Source organism: Falco rusticolus, chromosome 6 (genome assembly GCF_015220075.1).
Source record: "Falco rusticolus isolate bFalRus1 chromosome 6, bFalRus1.pri, whole genome shotgun sequence".
NCBI lineage: Eukaryota > Metazoa > Chordata > Aves > Falconiformes > Falconidae > Falco > Falco rusticolus.
Genome location: NC_051192.1, coordinates 56477099 through 56502927, shown reverse-complemented (window position 1 = coordinate 56502927; position 25829 = coordinate 56477099). Strand labels below are relative to the sequence as shown.

At 42.8% G+C, this 25829-nt stretch overlaps 1 protein-coding gene and 1 long non-coding RNA gene across 6 annotated transcripts in view; both read right to left on the bottom strand.

Moving 5' to 3' along the window:
* Nucleotides 1-1896: 1896 nt before the first annotated feature.
* On the bottom strand, nucleotides 1897-16604 carry LOC119150354. 4 transcript variants are annotated; one of them, XR_005105033.1, is made up of 3 exons: nucleotides 13025-16364; nucleotides 10367-10497; nucleotides 1897-5968 (listed from the first exon to the last, which is right to left on the bottom strand). It is a non-coding gene; the product is annotated as an uncharacterized LOC119150354 (long non-coding RNA). The 4 variants fall into 4 exon arrangements; XR_005105034.1 differs by lacking the exon at nucleotides 1897-5968 and adding an exon at nucleotides 16410-16604 and having other exon boundaries at nucleotides 8359-10497; nucleotides 13025-13810; XR_005105035.1 differs by lacking the exon at nucleotides 1897-5968 and having other exon boundaries at nucleotides 8359-10497; nucleotides 13025-13102; nucleotides 13673-16364.
* A 749-nt stretch (nucleotides 16605-17353) lies between these two features.
* The window catches only part of HS1BP3 (HCLS1 binding protein 3), a 54071-nt gene continuing 45595 nt past the window's right edge, over nucleotides 17354-25829 (bottom strand). The window contains exon 7 of one of the 2 annotated variants that reach the window (XM_037391990.1): nucleotides 17354-19106. In XM_037391990.1, the coding sequence (XP_037247887.1) occupies nucleotides 18878-19106 (229 nt within the window). In that variant the 3' untranslated portion in view covers nucleotides 17354-18877. The remainder of the gene's footprint in view (nucleotides 19107-25829) is intronic. The other variant, XM_037391991.1, reaches the window with a different exon arrangement.

The window sequence follows — 25829 nt, the reverse complement described above, 5'->3', positions numbered from 1 at the left end:
TCTACCATTAGCTCTTTCTATGGGAAAATTGAAGTTGGCTATAAGAGCAAATGAGCAATAGTAATACCCAACAAGTCTTGCCATTTTATTTGCATAACACTACAAATCACACAGGTATCGTGTCTGTCCATGTGGAGGATGGAGGCTGGACTCTGGCTTTCCCCCAGAAAGAGAAATATGTCAACGCTGGGGAAAACCTGGGAACAGAGATACAAATCTGTCTTTTTGTTCTTAAATTCACTACCAAATACTTCAATTCAATGCCAATCCCTCCTATATGATGTGCAGGCGATGCCAAATAATTCCTTGAGATACAAAAGCCACATGGTAATTCCTTTAAGATCAAAATGTCTGTGGAGTTTTTTTTTAAAAGCAGTCACAGATTTTAGGTTCTCTTGACGCTTCTGCTCCCATTTGCTGTATTTATTTTGTTGAGGTGTCAGGCTGGTGTCAGAAAGACAGTAGCTGAGTCTTGGTGCATCAGCTCATGTTCACGCGTGCTAGATTGGAGAAGGCGAGAAGGTCCTGCTGCCCACAGCAAAGCATCACCTGTGCTAGCAGCTGCTTAGCGCTGGTCCCCAGCTGCTGGGCTTCAGCATCCTGTGCCAGTCCAAGGCTCATTGCTGGAAATCCCAGTGTGGCAAAAGCAGAGCATGGAGTGCACTCCTTTTGAGTCTCGTAAGCACTTCCTTTGGGTTTTCATTATGTTTGACACTCTTATAGGAGGAATTAGGTGATGACTATTGTAGACCTTGTCAAAGGCAGTGATGTTAAAGGAAAAGGGGGCCAGCCTTTGTATTCATTTCATGGGGCTTTCCAAGACACATGCGGAGCTGCTCAGACCACAGGCAGCCTTTGAAAGGATGGAGCAATTTACATACTGAAAAGAGTGAAAAAGCCCCAGAATCAGATAATAAACCAATTTAATGTATGCATTGTCCTTGGGTATGAAAATCTGCTAAACAATCCTGAAGGCACATCCCTACACAGATGAAAATTTGTTTCTAGGGAAATGGAGACTGTGCAGCTTTTGGGATGCTCAGGAACATGTAGCTTTCTCTCATGTTTATCAGCTTCACATGCAATCTGCTTGCTGCATTACAGCACCACGTTCTTCAGGATGTGAATGGGAATGAGATGAGAAAGTGTCAGCAAGGCATAAACCACTTTCCCTTTTTGCCAGCATCACTTGTTCTCAGTTCCCAGGGCACTGTCACAGTTTCCTCATTAAAGATGGAAGCCAGTGGGACCTAGGTCTCCTAATTTCTTTGAACCCAGACATCCAGCCAGATATCAAAGGTTGGTCAGATTGCCTTCTGAGCTGCTGCCCCAAAGAATGAAATATATGTACTTATAAATTTGAGAACCTTTTTCATAGAATCATAGAATCATTTAGGTTGGAAAAGACCTTTAAGATCATTGAGTCCAACCATTAACCCAGCACTGCCAAGTCCACCACTAAACCATGTCCCTAAGTGCCACATCTACAAGTCACCTCCAGGGATGGTGACTCAACCAGTTCTCTGGGCAGCCTGTTCCAATGTTGACAACCATTTTGGTGAACACATTTTTTCTAATATCCAATCTAAACCTCCCCTGGTGCAACCTGAGGCCATTTCCTCTTGTCCTGTCACTAGTTACTCGGGAGAACAGACTTACCCCCCACCTGATTACAACCTCCTTTCAAGTTCCCCCTCATCTTCCTTATCTCCAGGCTAAACAACCCCAGTTCCTTCAGCCGCTCCTCATAAGACTTGTGCTCCAGACCCTTCACCAGTTTCGTTGCCCTTCTCTGGACACGCTCCAGCACCTCAATGTCCCTCTTGCAGTGAGGGGCCCAAAACTGAACGCAGGGTTTGAGATGCAGCCTCACCAGTGCTGAGTACAGGGGGACAGTCACTGCCCTAGTCCTGCTGGCCACACATCCTTCTGTTCATCTTCAGGGAGGACTAAAATGAGGTACATACTGTCACGTCTACATTATGAAGACATAATAATTTACATGCACTCAATGGCCCAAAGAACATTTGCTTTTCTTATGCATAAAAAAACATGAAATAATGTTTGTGTTTAGGGGAACATCAAACTCTAGAACATGTTTTAACATAGCGAATTAGGTTAAAACAAATTCAGAGAGAGGAAAGATATGAACTACAATCTTCCATATCTGGGGACACCTTACTAGCCAAGCAGTAAATTATGGTGCCTCTTCCAGCCCTGCTGTGGGGAGTGGAAGGGGAGGAGGAGAGGGGAGGATTAAGGGCTTAAGTCTATCTGTTGCTCGAGGAATTTCATATTCTGTATGCCTTTCCCCCAAGAAGTAGGAACTGGATCACACACTCAAAAGCAGATCTGTATTCCCTCCCAGTTGCAGCAATGTTACTACTGAAAATGGACTATCAAAAAATACAGACCTTTCCTACAAATCACACCTTACTTGTGTCCCTAGGTCACTACTGTTGCAACAACATTGCAGCTAATGCTTGTCATTTGCAAAATTCAGGCCCCTTGAGATGCACACTTCAGAACTGGAACAGACATCTAGAAGAGAGGTGCTGGTACCAGGCTGCAACTCCTGCAGCAGCTCCAGCCCTCTGTCCCACTCCTGCACACCCTAGCTTGCCCCCTCAAATGCTGTATTAGCCTCATGTTTTAGCTTCTCTGTGGCTTTCCCAAGGGCTTGTCTCTTCTTTTACAAGCTGGCCACAGAGCCCTCGGGCTGCAAATTTGCTGAGGACAAACCCTCCCCCATCACCATGTTCACGAGCAGGCTGTCCCCTGGCAGGCAGCAACAGGGGCAGTCATTAAAAACGGGCAGATAAAATAAAGAACTACTAGCTGCTGCGACAGATGAGCAAACTGCCAAAGCAGCACCTATGGCTTCCTAGTCCTAAAACCCATAAGGAGAAACAGAGGCACCCTAACAATGAGGGAACCGCTTCGGATTTTGCTAACAGTGTTTCAGCCTTTTCATAGCAAAATTGAGCACTGCTGTTTTCAATCTCTCTGTCCCCTGGTGGCAATGTGTTGGTGTTAACAGCAACAGGTACTTTCAATCATCCAATAATTACCTGTATCATCCTATGTACAAAGACAACACCCAGTCCTGCGAGTCTGTACCCATATGAGCCTCCCTAGTGGAACTAGCAAAGACAATCTGGGTGCGCCTACCTGAGTGTTTTGCTTTGGAGGAGTCTGAACTTCTGAAGATACTCTCCCTCTTCTCCCTGTTATTGCTTCAGTTCACACAAGGAAAGGTCTCAGAGAAAATGAATTTTTTTTGATTAAATGACTGGGTGTTGTGGCCCTGGAGGGCACTCCTGAATGGCTCCTGCTCCACGGGACCTGCAAGAGGCAGGTCAAGGTAGCCCCCTACCATACAGACTAAACAGTGGGGCATTGACACTGGCTTTCACCAGCCCACCCTGCTTCCCCTCACCCTATACTGCCTCCTTTTTCTCCCACCTACCCCCCACATTTCCCCTTCATTGTCACACAATGTAAATTTTCAGGACTGTATTTCCAAGCACCTCTCCCACCCTGCCTGTGGCAGCAGGAGACAACACAGCTGCAGGTCTGGGTACCCCTGCTCACAGCAACACCTGAGGAGGTCTAGGAGTAGCTAGCAAGAGAAGTGGGGCTCCTTATTAGCTGCTGTCGGAACAAACCCACTAATTGATTTCCAGCCTCCCATGACTGTTTGCAAAGGCAGGGTCCCCTCGCCTAGAGTGTGATGTATTTATCTGACTCAGTTGCTCAAGGTAGTCTCTCAGGATGGGACTGGATGGGGTTTCTTTGCATACACATGAAAAATAGAAAAATGGGTGAAGGGCTCCTTCCGTGTCTACCGTCAGGTATGACTTCTGTCCTGGCTTGAGGAGCAGGACCAGTGTAGCTTGGGTTTGGGCACACACGTGTGATTTGCTTTAGCCCCTCAGTCCAGCACTGCTGCTGAGAGATCATCTCCAGGTAACTTTAGAGGTGATCCATAAAAGGCCTGAAGCAAGTCAGAGCACACCAGAGTGCTTTTTGGGTTCCTTGAATTTCTCTGAGACCTGGAGGTTTTATTTTAAAAAGAAACGCGCCCACATCAGGTTGGAATAATTTTGGTGTGACAGGAGACATGAAGGGCTATTTGTGGCTTGTGATCCTTTCAACAAACTGAGCTTAATTACTGCCTGCAAAGAGCCTGGAGCTTCTGTAACTGCACACATGGAGGAAAGGCATGATCTTGGCTACACTACAAGGTTTTATGTAGGTGTGTGGTCCTTTGGATAACTTGTCAATGAAATATTTTTCCATCACTACATGAGATAAGCATCTCATCTCTTTGTCTGGACAGGCTGACACCAAATGCACCTGTCGCAAAATCAGGAAAAAAGGGCCCTTTGGGGGAATGAGAAGGGTGGAGGCACCATTCTTCAGCCCTCAGTCAGCACAAGGAAGTCAAGATAGTGCTTATTTTTTTTTGGTGCAAATTCTGCACTGCAAATCAGAGAGCTTGTTTTGTTAAAATCCCACAGGCCAGCTGCAGGTACAGTTCCCTTTCATTATTCCTGAAATATTTATCACCCAAGCTTTCCAAAATACTCCACTAATCTAACTGATTGCAGGAGAGCAAAAGGTATTTTTCCTCCTCGTGTCCCACCTTGTGAGTTTTAAAACATTCTTTACTTTCATTTTGAAAGGAACTTGGGGTGAACACGAACACTCTGCAAGAGCAGGGTGAAACCCCCTGCAAAAATTCTCCCACCACCTTCATGCAAGCCTGAAAAACTGCAGAGCTACAAGAGCTTTCCACTGCACAACTCGGATGTACCTTCCTGTTGCTGCTGCCTTATCCCATCTCCACTTCCAGACATGCAGACACCCTCCTGGCCCCCCACCGCGGGTCACGGTGACAAGGAAATGTTGGTAGGGTTAATGGTACACAAGGCAACACACCTGGGTCTGGATTCATCACTGGCAGGCCACCTTCATGACAGGCAAGTAGCCCACCGATGCCATGCCACAGCCATGGCCTGCACCTGACACTGTAAATATTTAATGTCTTCACAGCCAGAGAATGTGTTTTTTTTTTCCACTGGCAGGTCTCAGAGCCTGCTGCTCTTCTGCTCAGGGAGGCAGCTCTTCATGTGAGCTGCCAGTCTCGAGACAGTGACGCTCCTGCTGAAATGGGGTTATGTTGCAAATATGGGCAATTTAGATCACTTAAAGAATCACCGTCAAAGGTATTAGCAGAAGTGGTTTTAATATGGTGTTGTAAAAGTGTAACTTTACATACAAGTGTAACTTGTATGTAAAAGGCATACAAAATATGAAATTCCTCAAGGTTCACTCTGTTACTCTGAGGCACAGTCATTTGAATGATGATTTAAAACTACCAAGGCACAAATCAAAGTTATCAAGACAAAATCAGTGTTATCGTACTACAAGGTTATGTGCAATATTGGTCACTTACCAAAGACCTGCTGTTGGTAAAAGGTCTCCCTTGCCTTGAGGAGCAACCTTGAGGGGCATCCCAGCTCAAGGGGAGATCACCACCATGCAGCCGTGCTGCCTGGCTGGGAGAGCTCAAGGGAGCCTCACTTAGGCTGTCATATTTATGGAATAAAGTGGTTGGCTCATAATCAAATTACATGTGATGGGAAAGGCATGCATGAGACTCCTTGTACCCACAATTTCCTTTGTTCCTTGATAGATGAATCTTGGAAAAGCCACCTGTGTTAATTGCATGATTGGTGTTCCAAGCCCATCTGCATCGATGCTCACTGTGTCACTCTGCTCCTTAGTGGGTTTTCAGAGGACAGAATGGATCTAGAGGAGTTCTTGGCCTGTTTACAGCTCAGGCCTTTACCTCCTTTGGAGCCTGTACCAAAGCTTCTAGTTTGGTTAAGGAGTCGAGTGCATCTGTCCTTGTTGGCAGTCCTGTCTGTCCAAGGATGCAGTGGCACAGCACAGCTGAGGTCTGTAGCAGGGCAGAAAATTGCTTCAGTTTTAACACCCAAAAAAGAAATTTTATTGAAACAGAATTGAAATAGGGCGGTGTCTTTCTGAGTGGATTTCTGGTTTTCCAAATTTTTATTTTTCTTAAAAAAAACCTGTCACAGTTGTTTACATATCTCATCCCTGGCTTTTAGTTTAGATTTAAAATTAAATTATAACTTTATGTTTTTAGGGGAAAAGTGATACTCCAAATGAAAGCCTACTTCCATTGCTTCTGGTCAGTGCTTTCTCTCACGGTTTTGGTTAGAAGGTATTGTTTGTTTGAGATTCTGCTCTTCTGTGGCAATTTGAGAATGAGATGTTTTCTGAAACCTTCGATTTCCCCACGCATAGACCCACCACCCCAACACCTCCAACTACAGCTCTCCCAGGACTAATATGTATGAATCATTTTTTTAAAGTTGCCCTGTAAAGATGCACTTTTGCCGCAAGGCAGAGAGGGACAGACCTTTGCTTACCCACAGGAGACTGCTCATTATGGCTTGAGAGGAGACAAGTTCCACCTGGGACAAGCCACCATCTCTCCATTTTCCCTGTGTTGGCCAACGTGAACCTCCTCATGTAGCCACTGCCAGTATGTTTTTTGGCTACCTTGTCTGCTAACACATGACCCAAAGCACACGTGCAGGAACAGGCCCAAAATAATGCTCATGGCCCAGCTCCAGCCGATGGTTCCAGCCTGGAACAGCCTCCCAGCAGCTGGCGGGTGGCAGCAGCCGCCACCTCCACTTACAGCTCAGGGGAGACCCGTCATGACTTTTGGGGAGAAAGCCTCCTCGGGCAGGATCCATTTCACCTAATTTTAGATGCCTACAGTCTGCAGCTGAGTTGGCCAGGGTCCTGTTGAGAGGAAAACAGGCACTTCCAGAGGGTATCTCCTCTCACCCCAGGTTAGAAGAAGGTCAGATGAAGCAGTCTGGAAACACCAGTTGTTTTCATTGACTATAAAAATGTTCTCACCTGCCAGCTCTGAGATAGGAAACACTACTCTTGAGGTTTGGTTCCTTTACCTAAACACAGATGTTTAATATCTGCTTGGCCGGCAGCTGCCAAAGTCTTTCTTGTAGGTCCCCCCCAGCTCCAAAATGATCACTTGCTAGGCACCACAGCCCCTTTGGAGCTGGACATTGGCAGCCAAAAGATGTGTTTGCAGAGCGAGTCTTGCTCAGCCTCCTCCTGCACTGGGCTTATGGAGGAGAGATGCTGTGTCCCCTGGCTGGCTGCAGATGGGCTCTGTCAGGGAGGACCACGTTCACAGGAAAATGTACAGAAATGCCCACAATATTATAGTACTGGCAGTATACGCATTGATTTTTTTTTTTCCTTTCTTTTTTCCATTTATTGTACAGATAAATTTGGGAAGGTTTAGGCTTTATTTGTCTGCTACTAATTAATAAGGCAAAAGGCACAGCTCTGACATCCAAGTGATTTCTATGCTGATTCCCAAATCCTTCTTTCAAGACATGGGTCTATAAAGCCTTCTCACCCACACAGTTGTAAGAAAAAATATACGGGCTAAAAGAACTTTGTACAGCATCTTCACCTGAAGACTGTTGAACTGTTTGAGCTAAAGCTTTCTTAATATCTCAACTGGAGCCAAATAACCGAGCATGTGAAATGTTATCCCAAGCAATAAAAATCTGGCAAAGTTTTAAGGAACTAAAACCAGTGCCCTGTAAAGGAAATGGCTAGACATCTTTGTCTGCAGCAGGAATAACTTGCCACTTAATATTAATAAAGATCATGTTCCTATTGGTTTAATCAGGTGCCAAATGGGATTACTGTCTCATTTGTGACATGTAATCAATAAGGAAAGAATAATAGGAAGCCTCCAATGATTAGAAACAACTCAGATCCCAGAAAAATGTTCTTTTAGTCATACTCCAGAATCCCACTTCTCACTGTCCTTGCAAGTCCCTTGCCTTACACACACACGTAGCAAGGTACGGTGATGACAGAAAGCCCTGTTGCCGCAGCCTGCCGTGCTTCAGTGGCCTGAAAGCTTCTCTGTTAAATCACTGACCTTGCTTTCCCTTCTTGTGCATAGTCACACTCCTACGTAGTTGCTCATTAGTCAGCATTTAATCATGCTTTAAGCATTTTCATAACTGTATTTCCAAGAATCAGGATTGCCACCAGTACTTTGCTTTCAGACAAGAAATTTTTCAAATAAGAGAAAACTCAACTCAGCCCCTGCGGTGGCTGATACCATTTCCATTTCAGGCATGGTTACAGCCCTGCCTGTGCTGAAGGGGCAGCAGTGTTTTTCTGTTTTGCTCAGACAGCAGCCCTGCGAAGCTGTGCAAAACCTCAAATAAAAAGGGGGCCTACCCCATATCTGCATCCAGTACCTTTTTTTTTTTTTTTAGGAAACCACAAAAGATATAGTCCTAGTGCTTAGGGGAAAGCCATGCAGAGACAGCTTTCTAATTTTCATGCGTCTGAAGGCATCTCTGGTTTTTGCTGTGACAAGTTGACTATGATTTTAAAAAAAGTTTCCATTTAAAAAGTTTTGTCTTACAGTGTTCTGACACAAATTCAGTAAATTTTCTATTCATATTGATTCTGAGTAGTCTGTAGGTGACTGAAGAGTGACTGGTTCAGGGACTGAGACTGGATGGGAAGAGAAAGGTGACTTTCAAAGGAATTTGAACTTTGGGCCTATTTTGGTGACATCATAAAGAAAACAGTTTAGCTTTTCCTTTTTTATTTTTAAAGGTCATTCATTTCCTTCTTATATTTTATTGGGAAAAAATAGGAGGAAACCCAGATTCTCACACCCTTCATTTGGGAAAACTCATTAGCACTCCTAACAAACATTTTTTTTCTCACAAACTTTGTTAGATATTTTAACACAAAACAGGTATTCAACTAGAAGAGAAATTAAAACTTGTAATACCAAAATATCCTGTCCTATTGCTAGTTCTCCCTCCCTTTCATCTGTTGCAATGTCATCAGTTCACTGGCTGCCCAGCAGTCCAAGCATCTTCCTAAATTTCTAACAAAACAGAAAAGGCAGGCAAAAGTTTTTCAGAGGGAGAATATTTCAGGTCATGCTTATGCTCATCACAAAAAAGTGAAAACAAATCAGAAAATCCCTTAACCCACAAGATTGTTTTGTTTGTATTTTTAGTTCAGCCTTGAGGTTCATGGCCAAGATAGGAAACCAGACAAATCTTTTGCTGGCTGTGCTACAGAGTCCCTGTTTAACTGTGGGAGGATTAAAAAGCCTCTCTGTTTTTTCCACGTTCTCATATGTACTATATACATATGTACTATAAGAGAAACACAGAGCCTATAAATGACTCCAGTCTTAAATCCCAGTCTCTACTGAAGTGTCTAAAATAACTGAATATTGTTTCCATGAAATGGCCATTATTAAAATGGCTACTGGGAAAGGAAAAGGAGGCAGCAGGTCCCTGACAGTCACACACAGGTGAATACCCCAGCCCCTGGGCAGGGATGTGGTGCTGTGCTCACTTTGTCACTCTTATCCAGAACAGTTTGAAATGTCCCTGCCAGCAGCACAGTCTTCACAGTAAGGTGAGACAGCAGACAACAATGACACCTCTTAGCCTGGGATCCCTCGCTGGTTTCTAATGCTGCCCTGTGTAACTCCCTGTGTGGATCTCTGGGAGAATTAAATGGGATTCATTATTCAAATATGGCTCTAGGGAAATGGTATTATTTTTTTCCACTAAACTCCCAGTTTTTCTCTTTCTCTTCTTATCATATGGCTGAGCCAAAAACCCCCATGATTTTCTTTCACAAAGCTGGTAAATCTGCAGGTCAAGTGGGAAAAAGAAAAAGGGGTGGGGGAAAAAAGGAAAAGGGAAAAATAAGGAAAAAAAAAGAAACAGCAACAGAAATGGATAAAAAAAAGCTGTGGTAAATGCAGACATTACAGATTTCATCCACAGTAATTACTGGATGAGCCACTGTAGGTCAGCACCTGGAAGGGGAAGGCGGTTAATCTGGTAATTACTGCATTAAAAGGAAATGGGTCAGCTCATGACTACGAAACAGAGTCATCATGCACAGACTTGCAAATATGGAGCTGGTAAATCTAGCAAGTGCAACACCATTCAGAACAGCCTTGTTGCTTGTCAGCCTCAGCTGAAAGCAGTCCCCCGAGCACAGGCTGGGAGCGTGGAGCACAGCCATACCAGCATCCTGCCACCCCATCTGGCCTGGTTTGTGGGGTGCCAGTTTGCAAATGGGAGGAAGCCACAGAGTCTCATAGTGACCCCCAGTCACTATTTTTTGAGCCAGGCTTGGGACAGACAGTCTCCTGTCTTGTTGATTAAGGAAGTTTTTATTTCTTCTAAATTTTTGCTGGTACTCTGCCTAATGTACTCACCCAGGGTGGTGGGGAAATGTGGGCTTTTTGCCTTCCTCAGCCTCAGGGACTTTCGAACGTCCATCTGCCATTACTCCAGCAAACATGAAGCAAAGCAGTGGCAAAATCAAGCATTACCTTTCCTGCTGAAACTGGAAAGAAACAGAATAAGAAACAGGGATTTTGTAGCAAGTAATAAGGACATCTACATATGAGATGATAAGACGGTCAGAGGGCTGGAGCACCTCTCCTATGAAGACAGGCTGAAAGTTGAGATTGTTCAGCCTGGAGAATAGAAGGCTCCAGGGAGACCTTATAGCACCTTCCAGTACCTAAAGGGGGCCTGCAAGAAAGCTGGAGGGACTTTTTACACAATAGTGTAGTGACAGGACAAGGGGTAACGCCTTTAAACTGAAGGAGGGTAGTCTTAGATTAGATATTAGGAAGAAATTCTTCACTGTGAGGGTGGCGAGGCACCAGAACAGGCTGCCCAGAGAAGCTGTGGATGCCCCATCCCTGGCAGTGTTCAAGGCCAGGCTGGACGGGGCTTGGAGCAACCTGGTCTAGTGGAAGGTGTCCCTGCCCGTGGCAGGGGCTGGAACTAGATGATCTTTAAGCTCGCTTCAAACCCAAACCATTCTCTGATTCTGTATTTCTACTTGGGAGCAAGAGATGTAGGAGTTTTTTTTCCTCTCCCTGTCTCTCTCACACAACTTACTTATTATCACACAACTTAAATTACTCCTTTAGTTCGGGCCAATGTTTGTTTAATGCAAAACTTGTTAACTCTCTGCCTAGAGCACAGAGACAGATGAACAGAGACCAAACTGTGATACTAAGAGTACCTGAATAGATATTGCGAAATCCACTCCAACATCTGCAGACCAGGGGACACCTGAACCTCCCTGTGATTTTGCCCCTTCCTTCCTTTGCTGACTAAGTACAATGGCTTACTGCAAAGGTGGAAGGAAACAGGTTGAGGTCAGCTGGATTTTGGGCTCAGTTTACCACCAAACACGCACTGATGGCATCAGCAAGTGCAGCAACACAACAGGGAGGATTTGCAAATTTGCACATTTGCAAAATTTGCACATTTTGGGGAAGTTATTTCTACTTCTAGTTGGGTCCTTTGGACCCAAGTGTCCAGTTTGCTCTGTGGCAGCTCTGTCATGGGAACCAGCGTATGGTCAATGGAGCCAATCAGGAGATTTGCTATGAAAGTGCTCCCTTGAACTAAGCTAAACCACTGATGAAGACACTTCCAGATTTTTTTTTTTTATTCCTCATGAAAAAGATGAATTTTCCAGATCATTCCATGTACAATTAGGTTTTCTTTTTAGCTTAAGGCTTTGCAACTATAATTAGATAGCAGTTCTGGACACAAAAAATTCCTTTCAGGGTCTGTACACAAGATTAAATATGTATGCTATTAAAGGTCAAGACACAGGAAGGCATAAGCAGGAAAACAAATCATAGCAGCCTGCAGATTTGATTGCATAAGGCAGGGGGGGAGCATTAGGTAGCTTTGATTATCAGCATTCAAGGTAAAGAAATTATTATTCTAGTTCACAGTAAGAACTTGTTAACATAGCTGTACATTATCAAACAACCATTTCTAGAAGTTCCTCTGAGGTGAAATGAGTGGCCTTACATTGTTATTACCAACAAAATAATCTGAGAAGTTTGTGATCATTAGCACAAATTGCCTGGAAGAACTTAAAAAAGCAAATAAATTAGCAGAGAAGTAAGAAAAGTGCTCAGTAAATACCCTAGGAATTTTGTGATTTTATTTTGTTTGGTTTTATGTTCATTTGAAAAACCATGGTGCTCATCTCGCCAAAGAACCATTAAATGAATTCTTTCTTTCAGCCCTGCAGCCCCAGTTTTTCAAGAGATGTGAAAGGCTCTGGAGCTCTGTGTATAAATCGGGCAGATGCCTTCTTTCATTCTGTCCTGTCTCTCCCATTCTCAGCGGTGCTCTCCAAGTCGATCAGGCTTGTCAGTGGTGTCACATCCTATTCCTGTACCTCCTTTCTCAAGCATCAGCATCACCAGGCTTCTAATGATCTGCATGGGATTTTGGCAGCTTAGATTGACTGTACAGCTCCCCCAGCAGTCATAGGAAGCAACCTTTCGATGACATAAATGGCACAGAAACACTGCCTTTGGCAGCAAATGGCTAAATTGCATTCAGAGAGTATTTAACAAGTTCAAGGAGAGACTGGCTTGCATTTTTTTACCAAAAACCAACAAAATGATGGTTTTCATACATCATCCTGATGTTGCTAGGTGACTGAAACTCCCACTTGAAGACGGCATGATGACCACAATGCTTCCCCATGGCTTTAACAGCTCCAAACCTCTAAATGTTATACTATGATCCCCAAGTACTTGACAAGAAAAACAATATACCTGAGGGTAACAAACTGTAGTGGCTGTTAATGCAGCAGAGGCCAGCAGGCTCTTACGTCTTTTTGTGTTTGGTTTTTGACTTCAAACTCTGAGGTTCCTGAGCACCTCACAAGCATAACATAACCTCAGATGGTCTGTTTAGGGGTTATTCCACGAAAATTTGCTGAGTGTTGTGGGTTGTGATGATGTCATTTGTTGCCTCGTTACCCCTGGCAAATCTGTTACATTTGACTTCCTAGGCACATCATAGTATCTACTAAGTCTTACCATTAAGGGTGGGATCTGGAGGAGCATTCAAGAATGGTTGAAATCTTCCTCTGATAACAGTAAGACTTGCACCGCTCACTGCAAATATAACACATATGTGTCAAAAGTGGCTTTGAAAAAGCATATACTGCAATGACTTCAGGAATCTCTCCTGAGTGAATAGGAGAAATGGTTTTGTTGTTGTAAGGCAAGTAGGTGGCTTTCATTGAGGGTGCTGGGAAGCAGGATGATAAAGCACTGAGGATGTTCTGTTCTTTCAGTCACCAAATCCTCACTAAGGGACTCATTCAGTGTGAGTTTGGGTTAGTTCAGTACAGTATTCTTCACAACAGTCAAAAGCAGATGTCTATAGGGAAATACAAAAATATTTACTGGTTGAATATTCTCCTCATTTCCAGCAACTTGCAGCTCAAGGACTTCCCAAGCTCTAAGCGGCATCTTTAACGACCCTTGATAGATTTCTCTTTCACGAGTCTAACCAGTGTCTCCCTGACCCCATATAAATTTTTAGCATCTATAACATCCTGGTATGATTAAAACTTAGTCCCTAAATATCTATGACTAATCAATCCTTTAAGCAGCTTCATTGACTTCTGAACTCCCACAGCAGCACTTAATTTGACTATTACTTTAATTTACTATCATTACCTTTCACTGCTGGTATTTTTACTCAAAGCAGTGTACCCTACAGACAGTTCTCTGGTAACGCAGGTACATGATTTCCCTTCACTTGAATTCTTCATTAGGTTCAATGCATGACATCAAATACCAGTAGTATGTGGAAGGCTGTAAAGGAAGATCAGTGCTGTGTTAAGGGCTGAAAAAATTGGTTCAGAAGGGTTTAAAGATGAATCAAGGAAGGAATGGGTGCAATACAGAAAGCAACTGAGTGACTATCCAGTTCTGTTGTTGATGCAGAGATTAAAAGTAAGAATACAGATAAAGCTTCACAGTAAACCCCCTCTCTCAAGAGGTTTTAAATTGTCACAAACGTGTGATCACATGGATAAGAAACATGGTTGATGCACACACACACACAGATTCAAGAATCCTTGGTGACATTAGTGACAGTCAACATTTTTAAATGAAATACCAGTGCTTTCTTTTACTCTATATTAAATCTAATGACCACAGGGGCTGGTCATTTACAGTTTCCTTTCACTAGCTAATGCCTTAGTGCCCTGAGTGTGCTGGATTTTCATGACCTTAAATCACAGGCTGACTTGTGTATTCAGCTGTAGCAAGCTCAGCTTCTTTACAGAAGCTAACATCTGGGCAAATATTAGCAGAAATACCAGTTTGAGTTAATACGTAGTTTTAGACCCAACACAAATTGTCACTGAAAGAATCAGGCCTTAAATGCTATGTGCTTTCCTAAAAAATCAGCAACATAACAGACCTGAGCAGATGACCCACAGTTCATCTCTGAAATACTCAGCTTGGTGATACCAGTATTTTAACTGTGACCCAAATAATGTAATTAGTGCGGTACCACGTAACAAGCAGAAGGTTATGCAAAACAAGAAGCAGTTTCTAAAGCAACAGACATACCTACTATGAGATCTAATCACTAAAGAAAACATCTTTTGTTTGAAAGGGTTTAAGTACAACTCTTGCTTTGCAAATCTTCTGATGAGCTAGCTATTACTAATGTCAAAATGTGATACCTGTCAGCCAAGAACCACATTAGGGTCCATAATTGAATTTCAGGAGTTGTCAAGAGCAGACTAATAAAATAGTGGCTACTAGAAGTGATGCATGAAAAAAAAGCCCTGAAAGTTCTGGTCTGGCAGGATGCAAAGTATGTCGTGTGGTTTCCCTGTGTCATTTCAAATAATATGTTCAATTTTTCTGTGATACATGTGCCTGACATTCTTCTCTTGTATAGTAATGATTCATTATATATAATTTATTCAAGGACTGTAAATCACCTCAAAGTGCCTATAAATATTACTGCTGCTAGACATTTGCATTGTAAAACAAATGCATAATGCTGGGTTTTACGAAGGATCTTTTTATGTTAGTTCCTTGACAGGAAAGATAGATTTTTTCTGAAGTAAAACATTGACCTTAAAATCATCTTAAAAACCTAGCACAGGAAACAATTAACAGCTCTTCCTTCCCTGTGTTGTTTAGGTAATTTGACAATTTTAGGGAGGGCTGGGGGGCAAAGTATTCCTTGGCCACTCAAAATGGATACAGCTATACTGTTGTTACATCAGTATTACTGGACATGTTCCCATGGTTATGATGGTAATATATAATATCTACCCTCCCACTGCTTTGCAAAAGCTGAGTGGAGCTCTTTGAGATGGTGGAAGGCAGATAGATGATGTTGCTTATAACAATTCTTTATAGGAATGGTGAAAGAAAAACGTAGTCCCAGCTGGAACAAAGGCTGTACATTGTGTCACTGCACCAAGTGGTGTTAATGAAAAGGTGTGGGATGCTGGCATCCTTCATTGCCCTTGGTAAATTGATAGGTGGATATGTAGCAATTCTGTCTAAAAACGGGAGAAATCAAATGCAAGATGTCAACATTCATCTAGGGCACAGAAAGTCGTTAGAAGCTGGTATCGTAGCAATGTCCTGACCTGTCTTGCTGCCACTCTCACCAGGCAGAATTGTGCAGTCTAGAAAAAAGACTGAAAGGAATACACTTCGTTCTCTTTCTGTGGTGATGAGAATTAAATGTAATGAGCTTAAGTTGCAAGAAGGAACAGTTGTGTCAAACAGTAGGAAAACATTTCTAATAGGATGGCAAAGAATTGTAATGGCACACCCAGGGAGGCTATGACATCTCCAGTGCTGCTCTCCAGACAGACAAATTTTTAAAGACAGGTTAGAAAAATGTCTATGAGAGATAACACAGGCATAATTACTGCCACTGCAAGAACAATCCAGTGCCCACACTCAAGTATCTCTCCAGCCCATGTGTTCAGCCACCATGTCCTGCTCTGGCATCTGCCTACTCTTCAGTTGCAACATCACATCAGTAACATCTTGTCCTGGCCAGCAAGAACCGCCACCAGCAGGATGTTCCTGCTTAGGTGGACAAACTGGTCTTCCCAGTCCACTGCCAGCTCTGTTCTTCTTTGGTATCTCTAGTTTACTTCAAAAAATCATAATCCTTTTCCTTTGTTGATCCCCCACTCAGGGTGAAGATCTGAACTTAAGTCTACTGATCGTTAAATCTATGGCTTTGTCATGGTTTAACCCCGGCTGGCAACCAAGCCCCACGCAGCTGCCCGCTCACTCACCTGCCACCCAGAAGGATGGGGAGAATTGGAAAGGTATCTAAAACTCGAGGGTTGAGACAAGAACAATCCAACAAGTAAAGCAAAAGCCGCACACGCAAGCAAAGCAAAACAAGGAGTCCACTCACCACTTTCACCACTTCCCATGGGCAGGCAGGTGCTCAGCCATCCCCAGGAAAGCTGGGTCCATCACATGTAACGGTTACTTGGGAAGACCAATGCCATAATGCCCAGTGTCCCCCCACTTCCTTCTTCTTCCCGCAGCTTATATACTCAGCATGACATTCAGTGGTATGGAATATCCCTCTGGCTAGCTGGGCTCAGCTGTCCCGGCTGTGTCCCCTCCCAATTCCCCATGCCTCTCCAGCCCTCTCGCTGGCAGGCCCGAGAAACTGAGAGGTCCTTGACTTAGTATAAACATTACCCAGCAACAACCAAAAACATCCGTGTGCTGTCAGTATTGCTCTCACAACAAGTCCAAATCACAGCACTGCACCAGTTACTAAGAAGAAAATTAACTATCCCGGCTGAAACCAGGACAGGCCCTCAATATGGCAGTTTTAGCAGTGTTCAGGCCACGTGATGGGCTGTTGGCCAAAAATACAGAAATGCAAACAGTCTCCCTGAATAGTGCTGAAAAAAGTGGCAATCAAAATTCCTCAACTCTCAGTTAAATATACTATGGTAGTTCATGACACCAGGTAGTGCAATAGGAAGGCTCTCTTGAATTTTTCTCCTGACTGCTATTCTCTGCCTACTCTCTGGAAAGTCATCTATTTTCTCCTCATGCTTTTGTTCCCCTTCTGCAGGATGGGATCAACAAGCTTCCTAATTGCACTATGAGAACAGACATAATCAGGTACCACCTCTGCCCACATATAGTTTTAACTTTCAGCAGCTCTCAAAGGAAATATGAGTGCAGCTACATTCTTGGTTTCATACTTAGTTACACAGGGGTTTAGTGGAGCATGCACTTGAACTCCATGTAATGCTCCTCAGATCTTAAATGCAATCCATCTCTTATCTCTGATTTGCTGCTACTGTACAACCTAGAGAACAATAATAACACCTGCAGGTTAGCAAAATGTTTTATTATACTGAAACATACTGTACATAGGTAAGAGCCAATGGTTGCGTTTTATCTGTCCTATCAAATCAAAAGACCTTTATCATATTTTCCATTGGCTTAAAAAGGAAATACTAAAAGAGTTAATTTCATTATTAAACATATATATATATATATATAATGCTTTCTATTTATTTTGTTCTATATTAGAAAGGCAAACTTGAGGATAGTAATATGGCTTAAATATATTAAACTTTTCACTCTGGGTGGCTTGTTTTCACATCTGGATAGAACACGTGGAATGAGTTCAGGAATCTCCTTCGACATGATAGCAGGTATCAACCCACATTAGATGTAAATTCAGCATGTTCAGCCAGAGTGCCTGAGCTGGGGAATAAGAGGCATAGTCCAGGATACCTGTTTTATTATGTTTTTCTTTTCCTGCATATTAAAATGTCTCCAGTATATTTTCTTCCTATTTTTCCCTCTGGATAATCCCAAGTTTGCCTTCCCTTGTTTTAACTATTGCCATAGCAATGAACAGGCCACTGTTTTATCAAAAAAAAATCATTTTATCTAAGTGGAATTAATCACCATGGCTTCTAAGTTCTGGGAGAAAGGAAGGAGAAAGAGCAAGTGAGTGACTCCAGACAGCAATTCAGAGTTCCTGCATCAGGACACTTGCACTGAATCACCTCCTGGAGAAACCTCTTTCACTCCACTAACTGCAGTGGAAGCCCAGGAAGACCTGGCTGGAAAAAATTAGCCCTTGTGAATCTTGAGTAGGTTCACAAGAGTCCTACAGCATCCAAACCTCTTACACACTGCAGCCTCCGCATACATCTGCAGCTGCACTCTTAGCCATCTTGTCATTTGGTATTCTCCCCAGGGGCCAGAGGTGCATAGCATCCTAAAAGTTTGCAGTCCTACAAGTTCTCTTATAAATTGGCATTTGCACAACAACAAAGGCAGCAGATTGTCAGGCTTAGCTGGGATTTCAGTGTTTCTCTCCACTACAGAGGAACTGTTACCTATACTTAACAGTTCCTGATTATAAATCGCTGAAATACCAGTCAGGGAGGAAAGGACTGCTACAAAAATGTGCAGGATAAAAGGAAAATGACCTTTCCAGTGAGCTGAAATACACTATCTAAAGTGACAGGAACAGCATCCTGCCCTGCTTCAGACCATTTATTGGCTATGTGTGCAACACGCTTAGCATTTTCAGTCAGGACTAAACTAGCTAAAACTGTACTATGTTGATACTAAAATAGTAGCAGAAAATCTGTAGTGCTATGTCCTTGTCCACATCCCCTGTAAAACCCTGAAAATCTAAGGCAACATTATACCAACTGCACTGTTTTGAAAACATGTTGAGCCTCTACTAGTCAAACTTGTTGCTCTTCTATATCATGGTACACAAATGAGCACCGTGACAGTAGAGACATCTGGTCAACTTTTGCTACTGTCACCTGAGCTCACTGGAAGTTTGGGCCAAGAAGGCATCACTGCATTTTAAAAATACTATCTTCAAAAAAGACTCGTATCTTGATTGTTGATAGATTCATTTTCCTGGATATACTGGAGAATGTCCACTTCATTCATTGTCTGAATCCTCTTCTCCTTTGGCTTTGCCAGTGGAGATGAATTAGTGCTCCTGGGGGCAACTGCTGGCTTCTGAGGCAGTGGTGGTTTTGATGGTACCTTAGGTTTTGGTTTGGAGGTTACTTTCAAAAGTTTCTCTAAATCATCTTCAACTCTGAAATGAAAAGAAAACATCAGTAAAATCTTGGGAATTTCTGAGCTGCTTTTTGTTTTGTAAGAAAATTCAGTCTTGCAAATTAAACTTTCTGCAGGATCAACTTTGATTAATTTCTCTTTTATGGAAGAGTGTTCCATAAAAGTTTCAATGTTGCCAAAATAAGAACTGTCTTTTTATAATGTGGTTTTTCAGTTCACCATCAAAGTTAATGAATATTAAAGCATGCTTTCAAATGTCTCAATTAAAAGCAATTTGCAATTATCAAAAGTAAAATAACTTGATTTTAGTTTGGGAAGCAAATGGTTTTGATTTGTGACAGGATGCTTTAGTTCCCAGAAATTTTCATGGGATAGTAAAATTTTTCACATTCAGCTCTGCTTCCGCTTCATCCCCATCTCTCTGAGACTGAGCATCCCCCATGCTCAATCCTGAGAAACTGGAAACACTAATGGCTTTAAAAATATTGTGAACACATTTGCTTACAAGGAACTGAAGACGTTTTGCATTCTGTGATGGCTACAAGTCTTTCTGGCGATCATTTCCCCTTATTTCCTAGTGAAATAATCCAAAACACTTGAAACAGTTAAGGATGTTTTCTACCTGCATTGTTTGACCTTATCAAGAGACAGAGCACTGCTGTGCATGCCCAGCTCTGTTCCCACAGGAGCTCTTAAAGTTTTCGAGAGAGCCCTTATAACAGATTTTCTTGTGACTTCAAGAGGTCACAAGACAAGTGAGTATGTGGAGGAAAGGCAAGGAAGGTTGTGACACATAACATCTCTAAAAGATATAGCAGAGATGGCAAAGTAAAAATTAGCGTAGCTAGAGAAGTCTTTACAGGCCACAGTAATTTGTGTTCTGAATCAAAATAACCTCTTCTTTTGGTCCTCTGAGCACAGTGGTCAATCAAAACACCAGAAGGAGTAAACATTGTTGTTAATTTCCCAAAGGCTTGATTGATAAATAATTGTTAAGCAGTCAAAGCCCCACTAGAAATCCATGCAGATAATCAGCTGCGTAATGACCAGGTACAAAAGTGAAGCCCCTGATAAAATGCGTATTTCGTATGTGCTTACAAAATACAAGACTTGCAAAGACTCCACCTCTAACTGTAGCATACAAACCCAAGAAAGCTACAGCACATCAAGTGCAAGCAAAAACTTTTACATGGGGGACCAGGAGCCAAAGATCAAGAACAGTAGGTTTGTAATATGTGGGTATCTCCTTGCCAGACCCCAGCTCTAGTGAAATACACTTTCTCCACAACCATAGTGTCTTAGGCAGTGAAAAGATTTAACTGATTAATTGCTTACAAGCACTGTTATAAGAACTGTTTTTACGAAACTTCGGTATCAACTGAATCAGCCCATTAGGCTGTAACAGTGCCAGCAATAAAACTCTCTCTGCCTCAGCCAAAGGGTAGCCTGATAGGAAAGCTACAAATGAACTAGGAGACAAAATTAAAGGCGCCAGAGTTATTCCAAAGGGACCGGAATTTGCTTTGGTGCTTAAATTTCCTTCAAATAGTTTTATTTAGCTCACTCTTAGAGGACTTGTGAGGATAAGAAAGTCTGGTCAAGTAATTCTTAAACAAGGAAGGAGCTGGCGGTATATGTGCAACCCATCCCCTCCCTCTGTCTCTGCTCCAGCACTACATCAAGAGGTGGCACATTCCCTCCAGGAGGATAGGCTGGATGCTCTCTGTTGGTCACAGCACCATAACTATCTCATGGCAAGGAGCAAATGGAGACGTGACTAAGGGAACAGACAACAGCTGTTTCTCTCTGGGAGGATTCTCTGAAGCTTCTTACTTGAGCCCCTGATGACTGGGAGGGATTTGCTGGAGCAGCCCTCTAGCAGCTCCACTCACTGGAACAGGATACCATACTCCAGGGAGTCGAAGGAAGGTGCCTTTTCATGTTTTTTTAAAACAAGCCCCATATGTAGGCAGACCCTGGCACATGAATGAGTCTCACCTCATTTCATGGCAGGTATTTTTTGGTCTTTCCACTCATTTGCCTTTTGTAATTCATATCTTCCTCACTTGCCAGGCAGCAAGGGTGACTTGGGGGGGGGGGGTATTCAGATACCTGTGAAGCCACTGAGATAAGTTCTGTTGACTAAATGGGACTGTGATCCCTCCCTTTATTTCTTTGTTCACCAGTAGCTTTAGGAGTGATACTGTGAATGCCTCTACCACACAGCAGAACAATTGGTGGGGCCTCCTGCCAACATTTAAAGTAAGCAGTTAAAGCAAAGCTGAGCTCTTCCATAATTTGGGAAGCAACTGATTATAGAGTAACTGGCCAGGACCATGGGGAAGATGATCAACAGAAGAATCATCGTCTCTGAGACGCTTTATTACTCCATCCCTAGTGAACACTGAATGTTAAAACCACAGGTACTTCAAGAGCTCTAGCACCCTCAGCTAAGGATCCCACTAGTATTAAGAAAACCTGCATAATTTCAAGGGTTTCTTTTTTTACGTTCACCCTTAATAAAAGCTGTGAGGAATTTACACTGTCCTTCAGGCTGAGACAAACCACACTCACCATCAATTAGCTATAAAGTGAAGAAGGATTAGCCTGAATTTTCTGACGTATAGATGGTCAGAACCCTTTAAGGTAAAATCATTGTTGAAGTCAGATCTTTTTGTGACTCCTAAAGGGAATCTAAGAAGGATCAGTTTTAACCAAGGCTAATCTTGTAAAATCAACCGCCTGAACATTGATATCTAAAACTAGGAAAAATACCTAAACAGACCAACGGATGGACAAGTCAGGGCCACTGTTCCAGAGCTCTGCACCTTGAACTCTACCTTGTGGACTTGTACTCCAGCTGGCAGCACCTCAAATTTCATCCCCCAAGTAATCCTGGAGATTATGTTCTCTTTTATTTAGATAAGATTTCTGATGTCTTTTAGCTTCCATGATTCCCTGCAGGTGACATATCCCACCTAACTTACAAAGCACCTTGTCAGTGTATTTCTTCCTCCTGAATACTTCATCTACATAGAAGAAATTAATTCAGTTTAAGCCCAGGCATTTTTGTTTGCTGCAAACGCTGATATCTAAGAGATATCACACCTGTGATCACATTGCCAAGACATGTTCTTGTTCTCTTTGCTGTGTAATAAACAAAACATGTTAGGGCTGGTATTTCTGAAGCCTGGTTTTCTTCAGCTGATCTGATGCCTCCCTTCTTGGCATGAACAAATACAGAATGTATCAGTGTCCATGTCATAAAGTTTTGCTCATAAATAACAGAAACCATAATAACCAGATTAAGAATACATACATATACATATATATCATACAGAGGAAGCATGATTTTGGAGTAGGTGCACTGCCTGAGAACTAGGTGCACTGCCCAGAAGGGGCAGCAGTAAATACAGCTCATGAACCTGATCAGATGGTACAGCTTCCTGAACTCTCTGCTCCTGTGCAGCTCTAGATTAATTTCTGTGCTAACCACAGCAACAAAACCACTCAGCACAGTCACAGAGTACCCTTAAAAGATGCAGTCCAGCAAGGTGTGGGGTTTTGGGGGTGGTGGGTGGGGAGGGTGGGGGTTTTTTTAGGCCAAAATTATGCAGGAGATGATTTTTGCAAGTCTGGAAGTGGATCATATAAATCTGCTGTCCTGGATTTTTTCAAGACCTTGGTTAGACAGAAGTCTTTTACAGAGAACACAGCAGATAATATGCAGCCTTTGTCTCAAAACCTGCTTTTCAGTGCTGCACTGCTAGGCAAACTGATCCACTGTTGTTTGATCATGTGAGACACAACTGTCTTTGAAAAACGGAAGAGAGAAAATGCAAAATGCCTTAGGCAGAGATAGAAACAAGGAATTCTGTTTCTTGAGAGGCAAATGAATTGTTACAGTGCATAACTACCACCATATTTAACTCCAGGCCAGGAGAAGGAAGAAAAAAATCAGCAACTATTCTGAAATAACAAGATTAAAGGAAGAACCTTCCCACCCCCATCTTTTTATAAACAATCAGGCGCAGAATCCATGTAATTAATCATTCTCTAATTAGTCTCTTTCTTTCTCTGTAATGGAAAAGCAGCAGCACATTGTTTAAAATTCCTGCCATACTGTTGTGCTGATTCACAGACTCTATTGGTGGAAATTCTCTTTGTTTCCAGACACAGAAAGCAACCAAAACCCTTACTGAAGAAAGTGTATCGCAAAGCCCTATGATGTGACTGCTAGCATGTGGGCTTCAAGAGAGTAACCCAGCTCTGACTTTGAGACAGACACAGCTGCCATCAGAACATCACCATTTTAAATGCCACTTCCCTGAACTCTATCCTGTCTATCTGGACAAGATCTTTGGAACAGGAATGACTACATGTGTGTAAGCACCTAGCATGATGGGGACAGTGACCTCTGCTTGCTCTAATAAGAAGAATCAGTAATGAAATCAAGAGACAAAGACTACCATAATTTATTAAAGTATCCAAAAGGATCATGCTTGAAGCTAGGTTATGCAACTCACAGCAGTTCTTGCAGAATAGACTTTTATCTTTCCCTATCTTATTATTGGTGTCTTTACTTTGTCTGGTGTTAACACCAAATATGACAGATACCTTAGTGAAGCCTTGGGGAGAGGTGTATTAACATATATGACTTGGGAAAATACTTGTGCCCAAAAATAGGCAGGAGGCTTTGAAGTATCTGTTGACCACCTCTTCTGCTATAGGCAGTAGAGAGGGGGTGTGATGTTCTAACAAGGCCCGTGGAAATTATACAGGCTGGAGTTAACCACAGGAGTGCAAAGCATAGGGGACTGTGTAGGAGGTATCTCCCCTCCTTTTCCTGTTTTCTCCTGCAATCCATTACAGGTAAATTCATACTGGTACTTTAACCAGTGCCATGAAATATGTCTGGACACTGGAACATGACAGTTTGCATTACTGAAATCTTAGAACCACTGGCACAGCTTTGGTCTGGGTCAGATTAGCCTTCCTGTGAAAAACTACCAGGCACAACCTGGAGCTGGCATGGGAGGGACCATTCCCAGCAGGCAGCTGCGTACAGTCACCTTGCTCTGCAGCTGGAGAGTGTTAATAGCACGGATGCAGCCTGGCGGCGCAGTCTAGCTGAGGGCCAGAGAATAGGCTCATTAGTACAGGTAAGTCCTACATGCATATGCCTGCAAGAAGAAAACAGCCTACTGGTTAGATCACTCACCCAGGAAATGAGATAATTCAATTTGTACAATTTGAACCAGAGAGCTGGTTCAATTTTCCCCCAGCCCGAAGGAGTTCAAACCTCTGTCTCCTGCTTCTTGAGAAAGTTCCCCCATCACCAGGCAAAGGGGGGAGCAGGCAGCTTTTATCCCCCCAGCTAAAGATGTCTGTCAAAAATATAAGTAACCTGGGGCAAGACAGTTGAATTCTGGAGACTCTCAAGCCTAGCAAAAGCATCTCTTGCTACACTAGGAGAGGCTAGGACTCCAGGTCACCTCTCTGCATTATTCTATACAACCTATACATGTTCCTAGGCATAGGGCAAGAATTAACGTTTCCTGTGCGGTAAAAGCCTTTCTATTCTGTTAGGCAAGTTTACTTGGTAGTTCTTCCAGTGTTCATAAGTAGCATCTCTATACATCACAGGAAAAATGAAACAAAAAAAAAAAATATGCTTGAAAACCATCACAGAAAGTGCTCTTGGGCAGCAAATGAAATCCACCAAAAACTGGTTGGAAAAGAAGAATTTATTTGTTTACTGAAAGCCACTGCAGCCAAATCAAGGTTCTTTCCTCACAATCAGGTCTCCGCAAGCAAGGGAAACTGCCCTGGAGTGGTCAGGAAATTTCCAAGCCAGTTACCACAACCTCCTCTGCCACCTGCCCATCACCTAAACAACTGTCTGCCCAAAGGATCTAGATTTAAATCCTCTGGAGTTTCTCAAAGCTTTTCTCCCAGCTGTGGTGCTGCTCTCATATCCTCAGGACAGTGAGAAAGCATTACTCATCATGTGGTTCTGGAGGTGACTGGTGTCCTATATGACTCCTGGCTAGTCTGAATGGCCTGCAGAATGAAGAACATACAAACTTTTTCTGCTTCAAGGGTTGCAACAGTTTCTTGGCAAGCCTGAAGCTAACAAACCTGCTCAAGAAGCTGTATGGACTGAATGGTGTTTAGAAATGACCATTGTCAGGATGCAGTTTCAGAAATAGCTTCAGTCTCTAAAAATATATAATGCTTCTGAAAGGGTCATCATTTTTATCACTGATGGCACAGCTCATAGCTGTGTAAAAACAGATCAACTGGTAAATACAGACCAAATTAATCTTTTAAGGGTACAGACAGGACAATGCAGCTGGAGCACAAAGATAAGAGCTGGTCTGTCCCTTTCTAAACCAGCAGTCTTAGATCAGTGTAATCCTAAGAAAGAATACACCAGGTCTGCCATTACAGAGCAGCAGAACCAGGATCCCACTGCTGACACTTTTCTCAGCACTGGAAAAAGACAAATGTTAACGCTGACAGCTGCTTCCTTCCAGGTCAACTCCCTATTCATTATCAAAGGTGAAGTTAATTAAATCTCTCCTACAAAGCTGCTCAGACAACTGTGATAATTATTTCAGGCTAGGATGTGTAATAATTTATGTTGTTCTGTGGGCCCACAATGCTGCTGCAACATTCACAGAGTCACTTCTAGCACCGGTTTTCCACAAAAACCTGATCCATAACACTAGGCAGGCAC